The sequence below is a fragment of the Sinohyriopsis cumingii genome, chromosome 17 (genome assembly GCF_028554795.1).
Source record: "Sinohyriopsis cumingii isolate HCF-2022 chromosome 17, ASM2855479v2, whole genome shotgun sequence".
Lineage (NCBI taxonomy): Eukaryota > Metazoa > Mollusca > Bivalvia > Unionida > Unionidae > Sinohyriopsis > Sinohyriopsis cumingii.
In genome coordinates, this window is record NC_142977.1 from 18342959 (window position 1) to 18362823 (window position 19865).

The window sequence follows — 19865 nt, forward strand, 5'->3', positions numbered from 1 at the left end:
ATATCAATACAATTTCAATATCTAAGTGGGTAATATATCAAGGTTTAATATTCATATACTGGGCCATCATAACACTGTGAGGAACATAGTTATTTGCGCATTTCACGGAGATAACAAGGAAAATATGACACAGTCCAAGCGCTGTTCATTTCACTCTATCCTTATTTACCATGTCAAAACATTACAACTGCTTCTCGTTCTGCAACGGACAGAACCACCACTACTGACACTAAACATCTACTGTAACCTCTACTGCTCACTTTAACAACAACGTTTACGATGCTGATTATTATAATTATGACAATTCAAAGCTGCTTTATCCACTGATACTACTGTTATTACTAATACTTTTAATGACAATGATAAGGACGACGATGATGACGATAACGAAACAAAAAAAATATTATTACTTAGGATAATAGAGAAAAAGAAGACACTGATAGAGTTGTAACTGCCCAGAATGAGGGATTGATAATTCATTGTACATTAATATGCGAAAGGTTGCATCATGTTGTGACAAATAAAGTAATGTGGGACTCTAAAGAGACATACAGTGGTAGTCAACTCGGCCTGTTTTGTGAAGAAGTCAGACTTCAACCGTTTTGGTCTTAAGTCCGCCACGCTCAAAGCATCAGCATGCTGAAGAGAAAGGGCAAAGATAACGGCGTCGTAAATGTTTTGAGTGCCATTATATTGACCATTTCGTATTTACCCCTATATCCTTCTGTGCAAGAAAATGAACGTTTTAATCTTCTCAGAAATAAAGTCACCCACAGTTCAGGCTACAAACAACTAGATTACAAGGTGTTAATTCGCTTAAGACTCAAACCGTTTTGTTTTCTCGCCCATGAAAATTATGTGTATAATATTCTTTATTGCAACACACAACTGTGATTGTTGCTTTCATGTTTTAAGAGAGAGAGAGAGAGAGAGAGAGAGAGAGAGACTTTCTCAATATAAAAATTGCGCTACATTTATCTAGAACCCCAAGACGTTTACATCACAGTTTCTAGGAAATGTTTCTTCTTAAAATACCACAAATATTCATGGTAGATTTATATGAAAGCTACATTAACGTCTTTGAAAAGTATATTTGCTTAGCATTCTGTAATTTCAATTTCTTCGCTCAATTCAATTTGCAATAGCCTAAGTAACAAAACAAATTTGCTTTGCTAATAGTACGCTGTAGTAGACAAGAAGAAGGTGGGATAGGGTACAGTACTGATAGTCTCAAGAGGTAGAACAAACGATACACGTCCTTTACTAATCTGGACAATTGATGTTCGTTTTACAAAAACGAAAAGGATACATCAAGCTTTTAGACATTAAAACCTTACCAAAACTTGACTAAGTCTAAGTCATTAACATTTATATTTTACTTGGGCCCCTTAATCATGTAGTTGTAAAAATGATCTTGTTAACCCGTAACATGATATGGTTTAAATCTATAACCATATAGAGAGACGCCATGTATGCGCTTGCTGTTTGATAATTTTATATGGGTTGTTGGAGAAAAAGAAACAACCTTCAAATATCTAGGACTTAATTTTTTTTAGCGAACTTTTGTAGACTAAAGATAGAAAAGTAAAAAGGCAAAGTGCCAGGGGTCAGCCCTCTGTAGGATTGTGTTTGAAGACACCCCGCCCATTTTAGTGCATTTCTCAAGTTTGTCTGAACGTGGATATTCGAAGTACGCAATTAGGTAATTATTTTATAATACATAGATCGACAACTTTGGTAATTGTCTTATAATACATAGATCCATAACTTAGGTAATTATCTTATAATACATAGATCCACAACTGAGATCCCTGATTTGTCATCGATGGGCGTATGATATAAATAACTATTCGGGGCAAGATTGCACCCTTTTACACCATCCTCAACGCCTCTACATGGGTTTGTCTCTCGGGCAGATTCTTTGAGTGCTGTCGTCTAAACCTAGAATATCTATAGTACATGCTGATTCTCGAGAATCAAAAATTATTATATTATGTGATTGGTCACCTTTTTGGGACCGCAGGCAGCAGCCACCTTTCCTAACGGTATGATGCGGGAGGGGCAGGTGGTGACGGTGGTGGCGACGGCTGGCAATATCAGCTTCAGTTTTTGTTCTCGTTTTTGGTACTCAATAGCAACGGAGAAAACACATTTTTCTTTCATATTTCACTCCTTTATTATTAAGGCGATAAACAGTCATTAACTCATCTGGATACATTTTATGTTTCTTAAAACGCATTCTCTCATTCCTTTTTCTTAAGTTTAACATCACAAAGATTCAGTGGTATCACTACATACATGTATACATCCATCCTACATGCATACATGCTTACATAAGCATTGTACAAATAAAGAGAGCGAGGCAATACATTTTTCACACAAAGTGGGGGATAACACGGACCGAACAATGTCGAAATGTATGGTCCTGTCTAGAAGGTACAGTTTATGTTGCACGAGAGATAACGAAAAATAAAAAGAAAAAAAAATCTAGAGAACACACGCTTAGGATATCAATTAATATAAAATTATAGATTGTTTTATGCATTGCCATAGATTAGTATAGCGTTTGTAACGATTCCACGAGATATTCCCTATATAATCCATCTATATAGCATCAACCTTCTCATAAAGGCATTCCACACAAAGTGCGTGAAAGCAATATACTTTTCCGCAGAATAATACTAAGTTTAAAAACAAAAACGGTAAATGCGATTACATTTTTTTCAAGTGTATATGTTTTTATTACTCAGTAAAATCACATTCATAATATCATCTGCATTTCGATTATTAGCTATAGCAAAAAGCGCCTTTTCTTCTGAACTACTAAATGAATGTATACATTTGCTATTTATTACTACTAATAGTTTGTCCAAAACAGACTGGCTATACTTAAATTTCCAGAGCAGGTGTCAAACCATTTTCTTTAAATTCGCCAAAAAGCTTTGTTCTTCCCGTTTTCCAATTTAGATTCATGCTGTATTAGCAGAGAATACCTAACATTTTAGTAATAACCCACCTCGACATAGGGCATTCGGTTATTCTAAGAACCAAAAATACCTTGCCTGTCAGTTTTAATTTATCCTGAGATTTCTTTGCTTTTTTATTCAACCAGATGACATTTCCCATATTTTCTGCAATTTTTGCGTAAATATTTATGTAGCCTATGTTATTTATGTTGATACATATTATATAGTATGTGAATGAAAGCATCTGAAACTTGCTATTGATTAGCATATTCAATTTATGATTTAAGGAATTTGTTTTAGTAATAATACTATTTTACTCGAGTAATTAATTTGTTTGGAATACAACAGGTAGATACTGAACAAGTGAATGAAGAACCCGCCTAACCCCTTAAGCAACCACAACCCACGGGAAGCAACTGACAAGCTTGCTCACATTATCACATTTGTTAAGACCTGAGACTCCAGGCTGGGATGACAAAGGCTAGATGTGTGGGTGGTCTGTAAAGTCAAGAACATTGCAGCGACTCGTCCACCCAGGACACTGCCTGAATAACATTTATACCACTTTTCGAAGCCGATGTTCAGCCAGATGATCTCCATTTAATCAACAAGTAACAAAAAATCCAACACATTTAATCCTCCGTTCTTAGAATTGTTGTCAGTTACATCCCACTCTGTGTGTGTGTGTGTGTGTGTGTGTGTGTGTGGTTCGAAATAATCCTACAGCAAAGGGAGGTAGTTCCACGATAAAAGTAGTATATGGGGTTAATTTAGTCAGTATCAAACTTTTTAAAAAAAGACTAACTCTGCCAAAGGTGTAAGATGTGCTTTTTTCCTATCATCAAACTACTTTTTAATTTTAGTAATGTTCCTATCTGTGAGATCTGTTGAATATAATATAGTTTATAAATTACATCCGCGCGTGCCCCAAGTTAAATCATTTGTGTCCTATCTGTGAGAGCTGTTGAATATAATATAGTTTATCAATTACACCCGCGTGTTCCCCAAATTAAATCATCATCTAAGTATGTTCTGTTCTTACAGCTAGAGTAACTTTCAAAACCAAACAGCTGTGGGGTTTTTTATGTACTAATGCTTAAACGTTAAAGTTTGAAATGTAATATGGAATCTTTAACACATATTTCAATGTGAAGCAAGCATTTTTGACAAACTGAGATAAGAGATATTGTAAGTTGTTGACGATAATATTTTAACAGATTGGTTCTTTCTAACATTGTGAGGTAATTGAGCAAATTGTTCTCTACACGCCTAATTCAATCATCGAGCTCATTCCAATGAAAATGCATTTCATCTCAACAGCATTCGCATTTCCTTAAAAACAACCATTTCAAGCTGTATTGTTGTTTTCAAAGAAACAAGTTCACCTTTCCAATCCTATAAAATATTTTTAACCTTCACATCAATATTCCTATTTACCAAGGAATCGTTCGTTCTGTTTACATTTCTGTCTGGACCAATCAAGACTGGCATATTATCCGAATGACTTTGCCCATCTGGAACCTAGTAATGGTCAACACTCGGGACCTTTTGATTTTAAAAACACATTGGCCAATACACAAATTGGACTGACCTCTTGCAAGATATGTGTTTGTGAATAGGGCTCTGATGCTGTAGTCCTTCTGTTCGTGCTAGCTGCTTCATGGGATGAATTGCGTGGGACTGAAGTACTAGTTTTAACACGGCGGGACTGCGACCGCCTCAAAGTCATTATTCTAAAGTAGACTAACAGTGTAAAGATGTTTCAGATTTCAGAAATCAACACTAGTAGATTGAACATCAGATTTCTTACTACTTATCCTACGTAGTTTTGTACCATCATAAGATCCATCTGCATGTGGAGCTGTCTGGGTATCTGACTTCATCATCTCCATTTGCCCAGAGCTCCTCTTTAAATAAGAACTATTTCTAGCTGCACCAATGTTCTGTTTCTTCCTTCTTTCTTCTCTTTTTGTCAGGATTTGATTCCTGCTATTCATATCGTCTACGAACGACAGTCCAAAATGTGTTACATTCTCTATTGTCAACGCTTCTCTCTCCCCTGTAAGATCACTGTCACTACCCTCATTATCCAAAACGCTGGGATTTTGCAGTTCTCTTGTTGATAACTGGCCTGTAGATGCCGGCAAGGCTTCTTGTCTCGATGGGTGTCGTCTGGAATCGCCCAAACTCGGTTTGCTTGTAGACGGAGGTAGATTGGGTGAAAACTGCAATGGACTGAACAGCATCATCTCGTAATATGGCCGGCTGCGAGGACTGAAAAGAATTGATAAACGCCACAACAAATATAACATATTATGTAACATATGACACCCACATATTTGAATTGTATGTCTGCCTTTTCCTTGCCAAGATATTGCTCACCTTTCTGAATAATGAATAATGATTAGTATGTTCATTCTTTTGTTTTGTTGATTTGTTGGGGGGATATGTTTGTTCTTTTGTTTTGTAGATTTGGTGGGGGGGGGAGTCAGTTCATGTATATTGTCTTATTTGGGATTTGCTCATGCTTTATCTAAATGAGTGTGTGTCTTATCCGTGTGTATGTGTGATTGTCATTGTGTATATAAATAGGAGCAACATGATAAGAAAGTTATTGCATGAGTTACTCTATGACTGGTGCTCCAGAGTTATATGCTGTAGCTTCACATGTCCGTTTTTCCAAACATTTGTGGAAGTAACCTTGTGAACTTGCTATCTTATGAACAGTGTAATTTCTCTTCCGCATTTTAATTACTTCCAACTGAACAAAACAAATTAAAACATGGCCTATAATGTAGTATCACATTATTATCAGCAAACCTCTTGTTTTGACGCTAAATGTGAAAAATGCCCTCTGTAAACGTTAGAGAAAACTAAGGCAATGATCCTAACAATGCGGTAGACTAACGTAGTGATACTCAGTATAAGACCAATTGTAAAAGAAAAATATGTACAGTTAGGTGGTTTTATATTTTTGCTGTAGAGCATAGTGGTAGCATCTTGTTTGAGGTGTCGTTGCAAGAAGCCATCCATAAATGGCCCGAGTCATAACTACACCCAGGCCGTAATGGCAACCACACCAACATATAAATGAATAATTTAAACAGAACACCAACAAACTAAACACTAAAAGAATCGAACACACTTGTTAATGGATACTCGAGAACAATACATTGGGAATCGATTAATTAATAATTTCATATACACTGATAAATTATCCATATAGTATCGAAAATATCTGCACTATGTTATATAGTCATTACAAAATGAGGCAGTAAGTGTATCTCTGATACCTCGATTTAGGCATTAATTTTGTACTGGTGATTTGAACTAAACTATTAGTTGTATCAATTAGGCCCGTTCATATTCAAGCAGAAGAAATAAGTATAACAGTTGTGTCAATTAGGCCCGTTGATATTCAAGCCTAAGAAATAAGTATATCAGATGTATGAAGTAGGCCCTTTGATATTCAAGCCGAGGAAATACGTATATCAGTTGTATCAATTAGGCCCCTTGATATTTAAGCTGCAGAATTAAGTATATCAGTTGTATCAATTAGGCCCTTTGATATTCAAGCCGAGGAAATAAGTATATCAGTTGTATCAATTAGGCTCTTTGAGATTCAAGCTGAATCAGACAATAACAGGGTAAGAAGATGCAGTGTACATTATATTCTACTCTTCCACGTATGACCAAAGAGGGAGGGGGTCGACGATTTGTATTCAATGTTTCAGAAGCTTCACATATGTATTATTCTTCACGATGTATCTTATAAACTAAATATGTTTTAGCGAAAACCATAACAATATCTATACATGAATTCTTAAACTCAATAAAAGACACGTATTACACGTTTGCCATATATTGTGAGAAGACAAAATTACGATTTGAGATAAAAACAAACCTTAATTGAATCTCGTCAGAGTTCAGAGCTTCGCCTCTGTATATCCCTTTTCTCCCATTTTGCCAGCGAATCTGCATAGATTATAAAGATACATGTATTAGACTATAATAAGGACCTTTAACATGGACAGATTATAAGTACACCAACACGTATAAAACTTTGCATATACTTTGTTAAATGCGTTTGTATTAACTATTTGGATATTTTTTCCAATATCAGACGTTCTTATAGGGATTTTTTTATTAGTTAGCTTATTTGCATGAATTCAATTTACATTTACAAGTCAGAATACATATGTCGGAAAGTGATCTATGTCTTCCTTCATAAATGATTTTTCAGTGCAGATTTCTACACACCATTGGACCTACTTTGAAATTAGTATGAGTCTATGGTTTCTTTACTGTACTCAATATATTTTATCAGGCTGTTAGCATTAGGAACAACGCAAAACGATACATCCTAACCAACCAAAGAGATAAACATATTGCCATACGCATAGATTGGCAACCATCAATCATGTGATCAAATACAGACTACATTAAACGTGTGTAACAGAAATTAACTGCAATTTAATAGAATTCTCAGATTAACTAATTCAACGAAGGAGAGTAATAATTTCATCTGTATGTGATGCCACTGAACATAGAAACCCACGGTTTGGACCCTATTGTACACTTTAATTATTTCAGTAGCAACACATGTTCCTTGAGTGAAGTATTTTCATTATCACGCGTATACGTTTAGAAGATGAATATCAGAAACACAATGGTACCTTGGCAACATTTTTACCGTCCATGTTTGTATTATACACCATGCCTTTTGTTCCCTCCTCAATTCCATCATCATCACTGGACTTCCGGTAACTCCCTTGCAAACAGATCTTCCATATAAATTAAGATATATATATATATATATATATATATATATATATATAGAGAGAGAGAGAGAGAGAGAGAGAGAGAGAGACAGACAGACAGACAGACAGACAGACAGACAAAGATGCACAGAGAGACAAAGGAAGCCTGATAAGTTTTTTTCATTTAAACAACAAATCAATAAATTAAAGGTTATATTAATGCCTAGGCAATCAGAGTAAACTAACTTTCCGAAAAACATTTAGGGTACCAATCGGACCTGGTCTGCTCAGGATTTGACCCTGCAACCTTTTGAGTGCTACGGAGGCAAGCAAATCAATTTGCAACCGTATGGATTTACGACTATGAACAAAATTATCTGGCTTGGGTGCAGCCTTTAGAAATGACAAGAAAAGTAATATACCCATGCATAATGATGAAAGATCCAATGCTGGCCACGATCATACACCCCTTCCAAAAATGCTGGGAACGCAATGTATGTACTAAAATATTATTTGTTCACAATGTGTTGTAATTCGTCCCTGATGGAAAAAGAGGAAATTTGATACCGATTGATGGTAACGATATTACTCATATGCTTACCTGATAAACATTTGAATACTTATACATAAAAATCCATACTAGTTTTCCTATCCAATTCTTCAAGCCGGAATACAATTTGAAGGGTGCTTTTGAAAATGCGCAGACTTGAACCTATAAAACACTTTTAAAGGAAAGAAGATATTTTCTGATTCTCGTTAGAAACCGAATAATAACAAGTTTCAAGCGAATCTTCTTTGTGTTGCTTTTAGTAGCTATTGAACTTGAACTTCGAAAAGTTCCAACTATAAACTTACAGAAACTCTCGATTCGTTTTTCAAAGTCAAAGGAACTTGTAATATTTTGTCATGCTTGTAGACTAACTTATAACTGGTAAGTCATTATTTTTAAACAGTTATAGGTAGATTCCAATTTCTGCAAAATGAAACCATTTGGTTTCTTCTAAACGGATTTATTTTATTTTCTTCTACTGACTCTCATCAACTCACCGGATATATATATATATATATATATATATATATATATATATATATATATATATATATATATATATATATATATATATATATATATAATTATTGTAGATTCAATATTAGCCTTGGAAATGTTAAGGTCCGCTGCTAACACAATGTCTGCTGCCAGTATTTTCCCATCACTTGATGGTACCTAGAAACAATTAATCCTTTTGGAAAATGATGCTCACAGATGAAGTCTTGGAACGCGGACTATGCCTGTACTTGGAGTACCATTTGGGTAATATTATATATTCCTTGCTTGTCGTTTTATTCGTGTGATTGAATTGATTTTATACTTTACAGGATGACATTATATCCTTGACGTCCATCCTTCCCTCCGCATGTAAACGTTCAGTTCGCCCTACAGTAAAACTGTAAATTTTTAAGATAATAAAACATTTCTAAAACTTCAGTTTTGAAAATAGTGCGAATATTTATTTAAATGTAGTTTATGCTGTTTTTGGTTCTGTCCTACAGTTTACAGTTTTGCAGGGTGCTGTTCATTGTCAAATTCTAAGAAGCTAGCATTTGCACGTAACTCGTCTCTTCGGTTTTGTTTGGTTTCGTTTTGTTAAGGCACATCAACATAAGTAGGTTATTAATTGCCGAGGTAATTAGAGTAATATCCGCTTCCCAAGGGCATAACTTGGTAATCGCCAATGGTTGGTCTGATGGTAGGTTTCAAATTCACACTCTTTAGGTTGCGACTACGCCACGTAAACCTCTAAGCAGCTGCGGCTCGTACCTCGATTAATCATCTTTTAAGACCTGAAGAAGGGTAAATCTAGTCGGTGTACTATACGTCTCCAACCCACCAATGGTTGAAAACATAATTAATCCAAACAGCAAAGCATGGCTGGTTGAATATCGTAATGATTTAAATGTTAAGGTTTTAGATAAATGTTTCAGATTTACCTCTTACTACCTCATAACCGATTTTCATGATGAATGAATATTCCATTACTCTCGGTCCTTCGCGTGCCTGTACTTTGACATCATATGCATTTTCTGCACCATAACGGTAGCGGAACCTCAATCGGCTGTAGTTCTTTTCTTTGTCCCATTCCACAATTACCCAGCCGGCAAAAACTGATATTAAAAGAACGAAATACGCTCTTAATGTTTACAATAATAAAATGTTCCACTGAGCATGAAGTTTGCTATAGCTAATATACATCACAGGAAAGAAATGTACGTGACTTTCCATATTTTCAGTTCTAAGACCATTATTTACTTTATAATACAGTCATTTAGATGTAGACCTTTATCTATATATCCTAAATAAATTTGATTTCATGAAACTGTCAATTCATAAATTGGTATGTTTGCTCCTAAAAGCCGGCATTACTTTTGACGTCAAATAGTTCACATTCAGAGATCATCATTATATTGGTGTTAAACAGTTAAACGCAATCTGCAGTTACCAGATGCAGTCACAAAGGAAAGCAAGCGATTCTGTAATTCCATATTTACATTTCATAGGCCAACATGGCCGTTAATAAAGTCCTAAATGATGCTCTATAACGATTTTAATCCAAACAGATCAAACTAAATTGTAATAATCTATCCTGCATTTTATATGATACAATTGTAATAATATCCGGTTAAATGGAACAATTGAAACTTTATGCCCATGTATGGTATGTACAGCAAATCGAATCTATAAAAATTACATTTTAGCTTAATATATCTAAAAATATGTCTTTTGGCACTTTACAGGCTTTCGTACCTTTACCCTTGCAATAAGAAATTGTCGTTCCAGGACCGTTGTTGTCATCATCATGTCGGCTCCAATCAGGACCTCTTCGAACACCGGACTACACTGGAGGAAGCTGGTAGGAACATTCCACCACCTACATACACACATACATACATGCACATAGTATATTTTATGATTTTACTATAGGAGCTTCTATAATTTGTTAAAGTCTAGTTTTGCCTGGCATGATCATTAATTCATATGCATGAGTGGAAATGCTAGCATGGTATATGCTCCTTGGCTGTAAATGTAATTAGCAGACTTTGTTTAACGACTGAGCATGTAATTATCGCCTGGCTCACGTCACCTGTTATTAGCATCGAGAATTGTAAGCGAAGACTCTTTGTTAGCTCATTACTAACAACATGACAGAGTGAATACAGCCGAACAACACAGCATGAATGGTTTGAAAGAGTATGAATAAGATATGAATACATATGTAGTAATTATTAAACTAATTAGAGCCATTTAACAAAATAGTGCTACCAACTCGCAGATCAGCGTCCGTTAATACTTCAGCATTTGAATTCGTTTTGCATTTACTGACATTATTCTCAATGATTACCTAATACGCTCTTTCTGTCTGCAAACGAACAGTCGATATAAGAAAAAAAATTAGCATCCCTAAGGGTCTGATTTTGTCCTCGACATGTCTCCAGATCATTAGTTTCCATTTATATATATATATATATATATATATATATATATATATATATATATATATATATATATATATATATATATAATATCAAATTATGCAAAAATGAAGACTATGGATATATTAAGACGGAAGAAGATCAACGACCATTTGTGGTCGATAATGGTTGGGTTGTTTTAGTATTTTTGCTTTGTTTTGCTTTGCGTTATGTTGGGGGTGGGTGGGTTTGGTTTGGTTTGGTTTGTTTTGCTTTTGTCTTCTTGTTTCAATTTCCTTTTTTCAACTGCTAACATGACAGTAAATCATTTTAATATTATAAAGCATTTTCTTATTAAATTTCAATAGAAATTACAATTTTTACAATACATGTATTCCACTTACTATATCTTCTTGCGGTAAACCGCTCGACTCCCTCAGCACTTTAGCCAATAAATCTTGTGACACACTGGCAAGACCTAAGTATTTTGAAGCCAGTTCCTAAAATAAGAAGCAGGAAAAAAATGTGATAAGTCACTATTACACGCCTTTCTGTTTCAAGCATAGCTTTAGCTTTTAATTAAATGCTGTACCAGTTTAGCTTGCCTATCCAAATCTCACGCATCCTTACCAGAGGTAGCATCTTTGACCCGTGTCATAATACTCTAGCACAACGGGTCAGTATTGATCAGGGTGGATTATAGCAGATCAGAGAAAACTAGCATCACTGCACATTTGTTATAAGGCATTCAAAATAAGCTTTGGAAACATTATATAATGCAACTTAGCTTGAGGTTACACACACACACACACACACACACATATATATATATATATATATATATATATATATATATATATATATATATATATATATATATATATATATATATTGCATCTCTATATTGGATTATATGTAATTATGTAATTATTTCCAGTATTATAATTGGATGTGTGCAAATAGATGAAATATACACAGCTCTTGTTTTCATAGATGACAGGCTACGGAAAAGACAACAGAGTATCACAGGACAAAATTATGGACTCAATCTGTTGTTTTTTATCTGTTTCCTGAACTGTAATTTGTAAAGGACTTTGAGCAACAGGAGTATATTTAACGCAACTTACTTTGTGTTTTATTTTATGTTTATGTCATGATGAAAGATGTTTTAAATGCTGTTTTCATTTTAATTGTGTAAATATTCCAAATGGGCTACATACCATTTTCTTCCCATATTGCGCCACTGGTGATCAGTCTGACAGAGTCATTACTTTTCCGCCACAAGAATTTGCAATCGCTGTTAAAAAATCCTGCATCGAAATTAAATAAAAATGTTCAAATAATTAGATGCCTTACATCGCTTTTCTTTCATGGCTTCAAGGTTTTCTGCACTCAGATTCAATTACCACCTAGTCTTTTGTTAAAATCTTATCCGCGTACTACATTCAAACAATATTCCACCCTATGTTGGGCCGTAAACAGCAGCTTAAAAACTTCCATTAATGTGGAAACTGTAAATATATTTTTCCCAACGTTTACTGTCTATTAGTTTAACGGCAGCAATCAAAATAGACTTTTGAAGAGATGAAGCCTTGGTAAATATCGTTCCTTCTAGGCCTGATGAATTATTTGCATCAACCAATATCAAAGGTAAATTATTTCATGACATTTAACGATTACCAAAGAAAAACAGGGTAAATCACAAGATGGGTTTACTTTTCATTACGTAATATATATATATATATATATATATATATATATATATATATATATATATATATATATATATATATATATATATATATATATATATATATATGTATGTATGTATAGATAGATAGATATATAGATATATATATGATACAAAGTTTTAGTGTCACCAATCAGATCACGTAAAACTTAAAAGTCATGTAATAAAATATGTCTCGAACGCAAACAATAATAATCTTCTCATCGTGCATCGTCGGTGAATGTCGTCTACACGAGGTCAATAAATTCATGAAATAACCTCATAAAAAGTCAATAACTGTATATTGCCACATGATTATTCAGGCGTCTAAATTTAATTTTACCGTATCATATTTTTAATATGTAACACTTGTCATAGAGACGCATTATTCATTGGCGAAAGGTAAGACGAACGCTAAACAGCTGACACATTTCATTGTACTTAAAGTAATATTTCTACACCCTTTTGCAGTGTCATCAAAAGTAAATCAAGAATGAGTTAACATGATGACGACAATCAAACGGAATTTTGACATATAAAATGAGTTGAATATGTCAACCTTGTCCTGACCAAAACACAAAAATAAAAAACAGAATGAACCCTCATGCACGATCTTCTAAACATTTCGTGTAAAATACATGTTTGTCTGAGTTCATGAGTCCAAAGCAAGATTGTATATCTCATGATTGTTGATTAGATGACAGTTTTTGAAAAGCTCAAAACACTGCCCTACCCATGTTGATTTCAGATTCTCAACTCTTGAAACCCCTAAAACAAACTTCTAATAATTTTGTAATACTCAGTAAAGCGCGACAAAGGAATCTGAATCACGAACTTAGTCGGTCACGTGTGATGACGTAACAGTCATCACGCCTTAACACGTCATATAAAACAAAGCTAGTCAGCGACGTGGTATTTGAACCTTACAAAACAAAGTAGAGAGACGCCCATATTTCATTATTGGTCTGAATTAAAAATTGCATGCTTCATATATTTCTTAACTTACTGTTACATAGGTAGTTTCTATTCCGTGATCTTTATTACAATATGGCTCTCCATCCTCTTTGTCTCTCTCCATCCTCTCTCTCTCTTCATATATATATATATATATATATATATATATATATATATATATATATATATATATATATATATATATATATATATATAACATCGTACATCCTGTAATTTATAGACAGAGCATTTAATTTTAGGCAATTTAATTCCGAATACACTGTTCTTTTTTACATGTTTTGATCCGCTGTATCCTGATCTGATATCTACATTTAGCAATTGCAATTCTTCATAGAAACAGTATTGAATATTTTTCCAGAAAGAGTTCTTTACAATTTTAATACTGCTGCTAATAGTATCAAGCCGATAATATTTCAAAATCAGAATGAGGGGTGGATTTATTAATATATCTCAACTTTAGAAGTTGTATTCATTGAGATTGTCTGTTATCAGAAAATAGAAAAGTCATATGGCAAATTTGAATCGCCGTACGAAGCAACAAATGTCAGCAAGATTTGAAGCAGTGCATTAGAGTAAATTTAGCTTTTTAGCATGATGTTTATTCATAACAAAACAAAAGTTACGCGATGTCCATAGGTCAAGACATTTCGTCTCGTGGACATTCTATATTAGTTAGTGAATAGAGCAATTATGACTAGTTTTAAAGTAATCTGGCCTTTCAAACAAGACAAAAATACGATTTCTTTCTTGAAGAGGAATACCTGCATAATTACAATACAAATACGAGTTCTTTCTGGAAGACGGACACCTGTAAAATAACAATACAAATATGATTTTTTTCTGGAAGAGAGATACCTATATAATAAGACTAGCTGACTTGTACTGTATAATTACAAGGAAACTTCGAGTAATAAACAAGATTGAATAGAATTCATTTAGCAAGAGTCAAGTACTCAAGCAATTGCAACAAAGACCAATTACTAAGGTTATAGTGACTCTTCAAATTATAACAGTGATTATTTATTAAATATTATGCATCTTACCATATCACAGTTTTTGCCAACAGCGACCGGATAAGCTCGGAACAATGGGATGCTCGCGCTAATTAAAATCAGTATTGTGGCAACATCTGTTTTTACCTAAAAGAAGAAAATAAGAAATTATATACAAAACTATATATATATATATATATATATATATATATATATATATATATATATATATATATATATATATATATATATATGAGTGTGTGTGTGTGTGTGTGTGTGTGTGTGTCCAGGCCGTCATCAACAATATGAAATAAGTAAAGAATTAGAGGATCTAGAGCAGGTAATGATTTACTACTGAATGTATGAAACGTATTAAATAACATCTAGATTTTGCGAGCCTTGACTAACAAGAACTGGACATTATTCAACGAGTTTCATAAATTCAATATTAAGCCATTGTCCGCTTTATATTCTGTTTATCACATATTGTAATAAAAATAGGAGAGAAAGAACAAGATATAATTTCGTTCATTCTTACTCAGAAATTGCAAACTCAATTTGTTGCGCATGAAACAGAAATTGCATCTTTCATTTGTTGCGCGTGAAATGGGTCCCTGGATTTAGTGGAATATTTGTGCTGTACTATAACCAGCAACATTTATTAAATCTTCTTTTTACCAATTATAAATCAACAAGCATCCGTCATTCCTAAAAAACAGACTATTAACTCTACATAACTTTTCAAAATAGAACGTATATGCAAGTTCAGTATGACGTCACATAGTTCGATTCGAGTTCAGTTAGATCAATACTTAACAGCGGAAGCGTGTGAGTTTCACTAATGTGCATTGCAGTTGTTGGATATTCGTAGGAAGGTATAATTAGATGTGCAGATATTCCAGACTTGCAGTAATGTGTTCGTGACCGGATATTTGCATTTTTTTATATTTGGAACAGTATTCTGCAGCAGACATAGACAAAGCTTGTTTAGAGTCGGAAATGCATCACATAGTGAGAAATGTTAGAACCTTAGAGCTACTATAACGCATAAACATGCTGTTGTTAGATAAGTCAGTTTGTTGACATGCTTATGTCCACATTCTACTGTGAACAGAGGTGATTTCATTTATTACTATAAGCTAACATTTGACCACTCTTAAATATAGGGAGGATTCCATACTGCATACATGTTGCCCACCTCTCTAGCCTCCACCGTTTAGAAAAAACTGCGGAAGAATTACATGGGATTATCAGAAGAGTATAAAACGTATTGCATATTAAAATTATTGTATCTCTATCATTATACACAAGGTTTATGTTGGGAAAAAGACTGAAGAATACTCGTGATAGATTGTTCATTTCGCAATAAAGAAAACTTCACAATGTGAAATGCATGATTGAAGAGACATTATCCAGCAGAGAGAGAGAAGAGAGAGAAAAAGGGAGAGAAGAAGAAGAAAATGAAGATTGGCTAAAGTAATGGATATATTTAGTCAGGAGGAGAAAACAATAGCACTTTCAGACTACATATATGTCATTTAAATATTACCTGCTGGCGCTATAATTGTTATTAAGCATGTACTGAAAGTTATATATTCATTACGCTATTGGTACTAACAGAATGCTAAATAATTTGTAACTATAAAAGTTGGTCTCGTACTCAAAATGTTCATAGAATACAGACCCAGATCGTCTATCTTACCAGGCAAAAACGTATTCCAAAATGCCAGACGTGGAATACCCTTATGGTTTGCCCCACAAGTTGTGGAACTGACCATCATGTTTCTAAGCAAGAGTACCATGAACGGGACAGTATACGTCCACCCCGGGCTTAATAATCCCTGTTATATCCCTTGGTAGGGATTGATTGATTGTAGACATTTCTCTGACTAACGGATGTCAGTGATTTTGTCATTTCCTTTGACTATTAGGTTTTGAACCATCCCTTCTATGTACGTACCATCATCATTCTTTATTATACAAACATTCATCATGTCCTTTGACCTTTCAACCCTAAAACCTACACGTTCATTTCTAAAACTAAAGTCATGCTATCCATGAAAATTTTGTAAATGGTGTAAAACTTGAAGCACTTGGTGGAAAATAGCAGGGAGGAAATCCGGGCTGACTGACGGAAGGACATTGTCATAAGATGATACGCACCATCTTTTGGCTGACGTACGAAAGTACTGATTGACATCATTCATAAACTATAATGACCATGTAAGGTCCTTGATAACAATCTACTTCATCATTGGCCTCATTCCACAAATTATTTCTTGTGGCGATACTTTCCTGACAAGCGTTTCCAAATTAAAACTGATTATGATTCAGGGAAATGAAAACAATTTGTAAACAACATAAGTAAATGTCTTAATGTTTTCCAATTATATAGATTTACCTTTGCATGCACGTTTTGAAAGCTAGATAAATGATTATACGGATTTATATAAAAGATTATATTTTCACTTCAACGGAAGTCTTATATATGAATAGAATTTAAAATAATTATAAATTAAAATAAACTAGAAACATTTATGCGTATCATTGTTGTTTGAGTTTACATAAAACAGCCCAATATTAAGTCCTACGCGGACACAAAATTGCAGAAAAAAAGGTCATTGTGATGAAAGAGGGATTTTATTTCGAACAAACATTTTGAATCAACGTCATTAGCTTTTCGAAATAATTAGACTGATCCTGAAGAAGTAAAATGAGTAGAAACCTACAACGTTGGTATCTTAGCAAGAGGTAGCGCAATACTCCTTATTTTATAGCTAATAGTTTATAATGCTCAAAGCTAATGGAACCTAACCATTAGTTCATAACAATTATTTCCTTTTGTTATTAAAACTGCAGCTCAAGATACTTTCATATTAATTTTTAGAGGGTGGTCTAGAAATCGTCAACCAAAACTGACTGCAGATATCTAAATTATAACCTTGTCTTCGTCATATTTCACAGATTCGTATAGTCCTCCGGTCATAAATTTGTTTGCTGGTCGTCCGTCTGTGATAAGCACCAACCTCGGGGCAAATCAAAATCTCTCAGTTCCGGTGCCAACGCTGCAACAGACAGGTCGTTGTATGAAGAATGAATATATACAATTGAAACAGCAATGAAAGAATTTAAACGTAAAACACATGAACAAGTAATAATAGTTCATCCATATATGTGGGCGCTGATTGATGTGCATATATTAAATACGAATGCTATATTGAAATATGTAAATGATGTTTTCAAGCTTTCAAACTAATATATATATATATATATATATATATATATATATATATATATATATATATATATATATATATATATATATACATCATGATATTATGCTATTTTACATATTTTTTTTTAAATTGACAGAAGAGACGCATCATATCGTATTAATTTTATGCTAATAAATATTACGTCTGTTCTAAAATGGTCTGGAAACAAATTACATAAGAATAAAATAACTCCGTATTAATAAAGCTCAAAATATGTTCAATAGATGCATGTCATTTATGTAATGATGTATTACCAAACAAGCGTTACTACTTTGTATTAGGTCCTGTCCACAGCTGGTATTGGGAGGGAAAAACTCACCACTTCCTGCCAATATTGCTTGACACAAATACACTGCCCAGAACAAAGGAGTGGAGCCTTCGGAATATATCGGATCTGGAAGTAAGAGCAGATTTGTACCTCTTTGGACACTATCATTACGAATACCATATCAAAACGAATTAAAGTCTCTATTACGTATATCATAGCAAGACAGATCTCCATCTTTATGATAAACACCATAGCAAGACGGAATAACTACGTCATTACGTATATCATAGCAAGGCGGATTCCGCTCTTCATTACGCGTATCATAGCAAGACAGAATTACCGTTTATTACGTAACACGTAAGCCAGACGGATTTACGTCCTCGTTATAAACACCATATCATAAGGGAGTTATGTCTTTGTTACGTATACCATGAAAGGACAGATTTCTTATGCATACTATAGTAAGAAAGATTTACGTTTTTGTTACGTATAACACAGAATGACGGATGCCTGTCTTTATTATGTACACCATAGCAGGACGGATTTATGTCTATTACGAACACCATAGCATAATAATAAGATGCTGACTCAAATAAACTACTATATTCAAGGTAATTTCTGCGGGTAACTGTTAAAATTAGCATAGTATAAAATACACTATCAATGCCAAACGTCAAGGCAGTGTTACACTTTCCATACCATAGATAGTAAGTGTTTGCGCAAAATTATAGTTCTCGTCTTATATACGGTAAGTACTGGCACAGTGCTGCAAATAGTTTATGCAAAAGTATTGGCGCGGTATATATATATATATATATATATATATATATATATATATATATATATATATATATATACATATATATATATATATATATATATATATATATATATATATATATATATATATATATATATATATGTTCATTGACCAGAGATGGTATGTATCGGTGCAGTAATATATTTCATGTAAAAGATGGTAAGTGTCGGCGCAGTAATTCGTATAACATAACAGAGATGGTAAGTATTGGCACGGTGATATTGTTATACTTGTTCATGTATCCAATATGATAAGTATCGGTGCATTGTGATAGTTCTATTTCAGGTAAAAGAAATGGTAAGCATTGCCAAAATATTACTGTTATACTTCAGGTACGATGGATAGTAAGTGTCTATATAGGATCCAAATATTAAAGGCAGCCATTAAAATTTATGGAGACAGTAGTGTATCTTGCGATCGTTTTGAATCCGTCTTGGGCCGATGAGATCGAAACGTGAATGAAAAATTAAAATTAAAACGTGACTGCAAAACGTATCGGCATATATTGTTTTGGCGCACTTAACATCAACGTCCATGAAAGAACAAAGGGTCCAATACAACATTCAGGCTACAAAATACGTTTACAGGAAACTTCAGAGGTTTTTATCTTAC

At 33.8% G+C, this 19865-nt stretch overlaps 1 protein-coding gene across 3 annotated transcripts in view; it reads right to left on the reverse strand.

Moving 5' to 3' along the window:
• Positions 1 to 2191: 2191 nt before the first annotated feature.
• Positions 2192 to 19865, reverse strand: part of LOC149777847 (uncharacterized) — a 31756-nt gene continuing 14082 nt past the window's right edge. For 2 of the 3 annotated variants that reach the window (XM_089938270.1, XM_089938271.1), the window contains exons 7-16: positions 18485 to 18559; positions 17832 to 17955; positions 14942 to 15037; positions 12415 to 12504; positions 11599 to 11694; positions 10530 to 10653; positions 9716 to 9889; positions 7643 to 7737; positions 6871 to 6941; positions 2192 to 5240 (exon numbers count right to left, since the gene is read on the reverse strand). In XM_089938270.1, coding sequence (XP_089794396.1) covers positions 4736 to 5240; positions 6871 to 6941; positions 7643 to 7737; positions 9716 to 9761 — 717 coding nt within the window. In that variant the 5' untranslated portion in view covers positions 9762 to 9889; positions 10530 to 10653; positions 11599 to 11694; ... (2 more) ...; positions 17832 to 17955; positions 18485 to 18559 and the 3' untranslated portion in view covers positions 2192 to 4735. Of the gene's footprint in view, positions 5241 to 6870; positions 6942 to 7642; positions 7751 to 9715; positions 9890 to 10529; positions 10654 to 11598; positions 11695 to 12414; positions 12505 to 14941; positions 15038 to 17831; positions 17956 to 18484; positions 18560 to 19865 lie in introns of all 3 variants that reach the window. The other variant, XM_089938272.1, reaches the window with a different exon arrangement.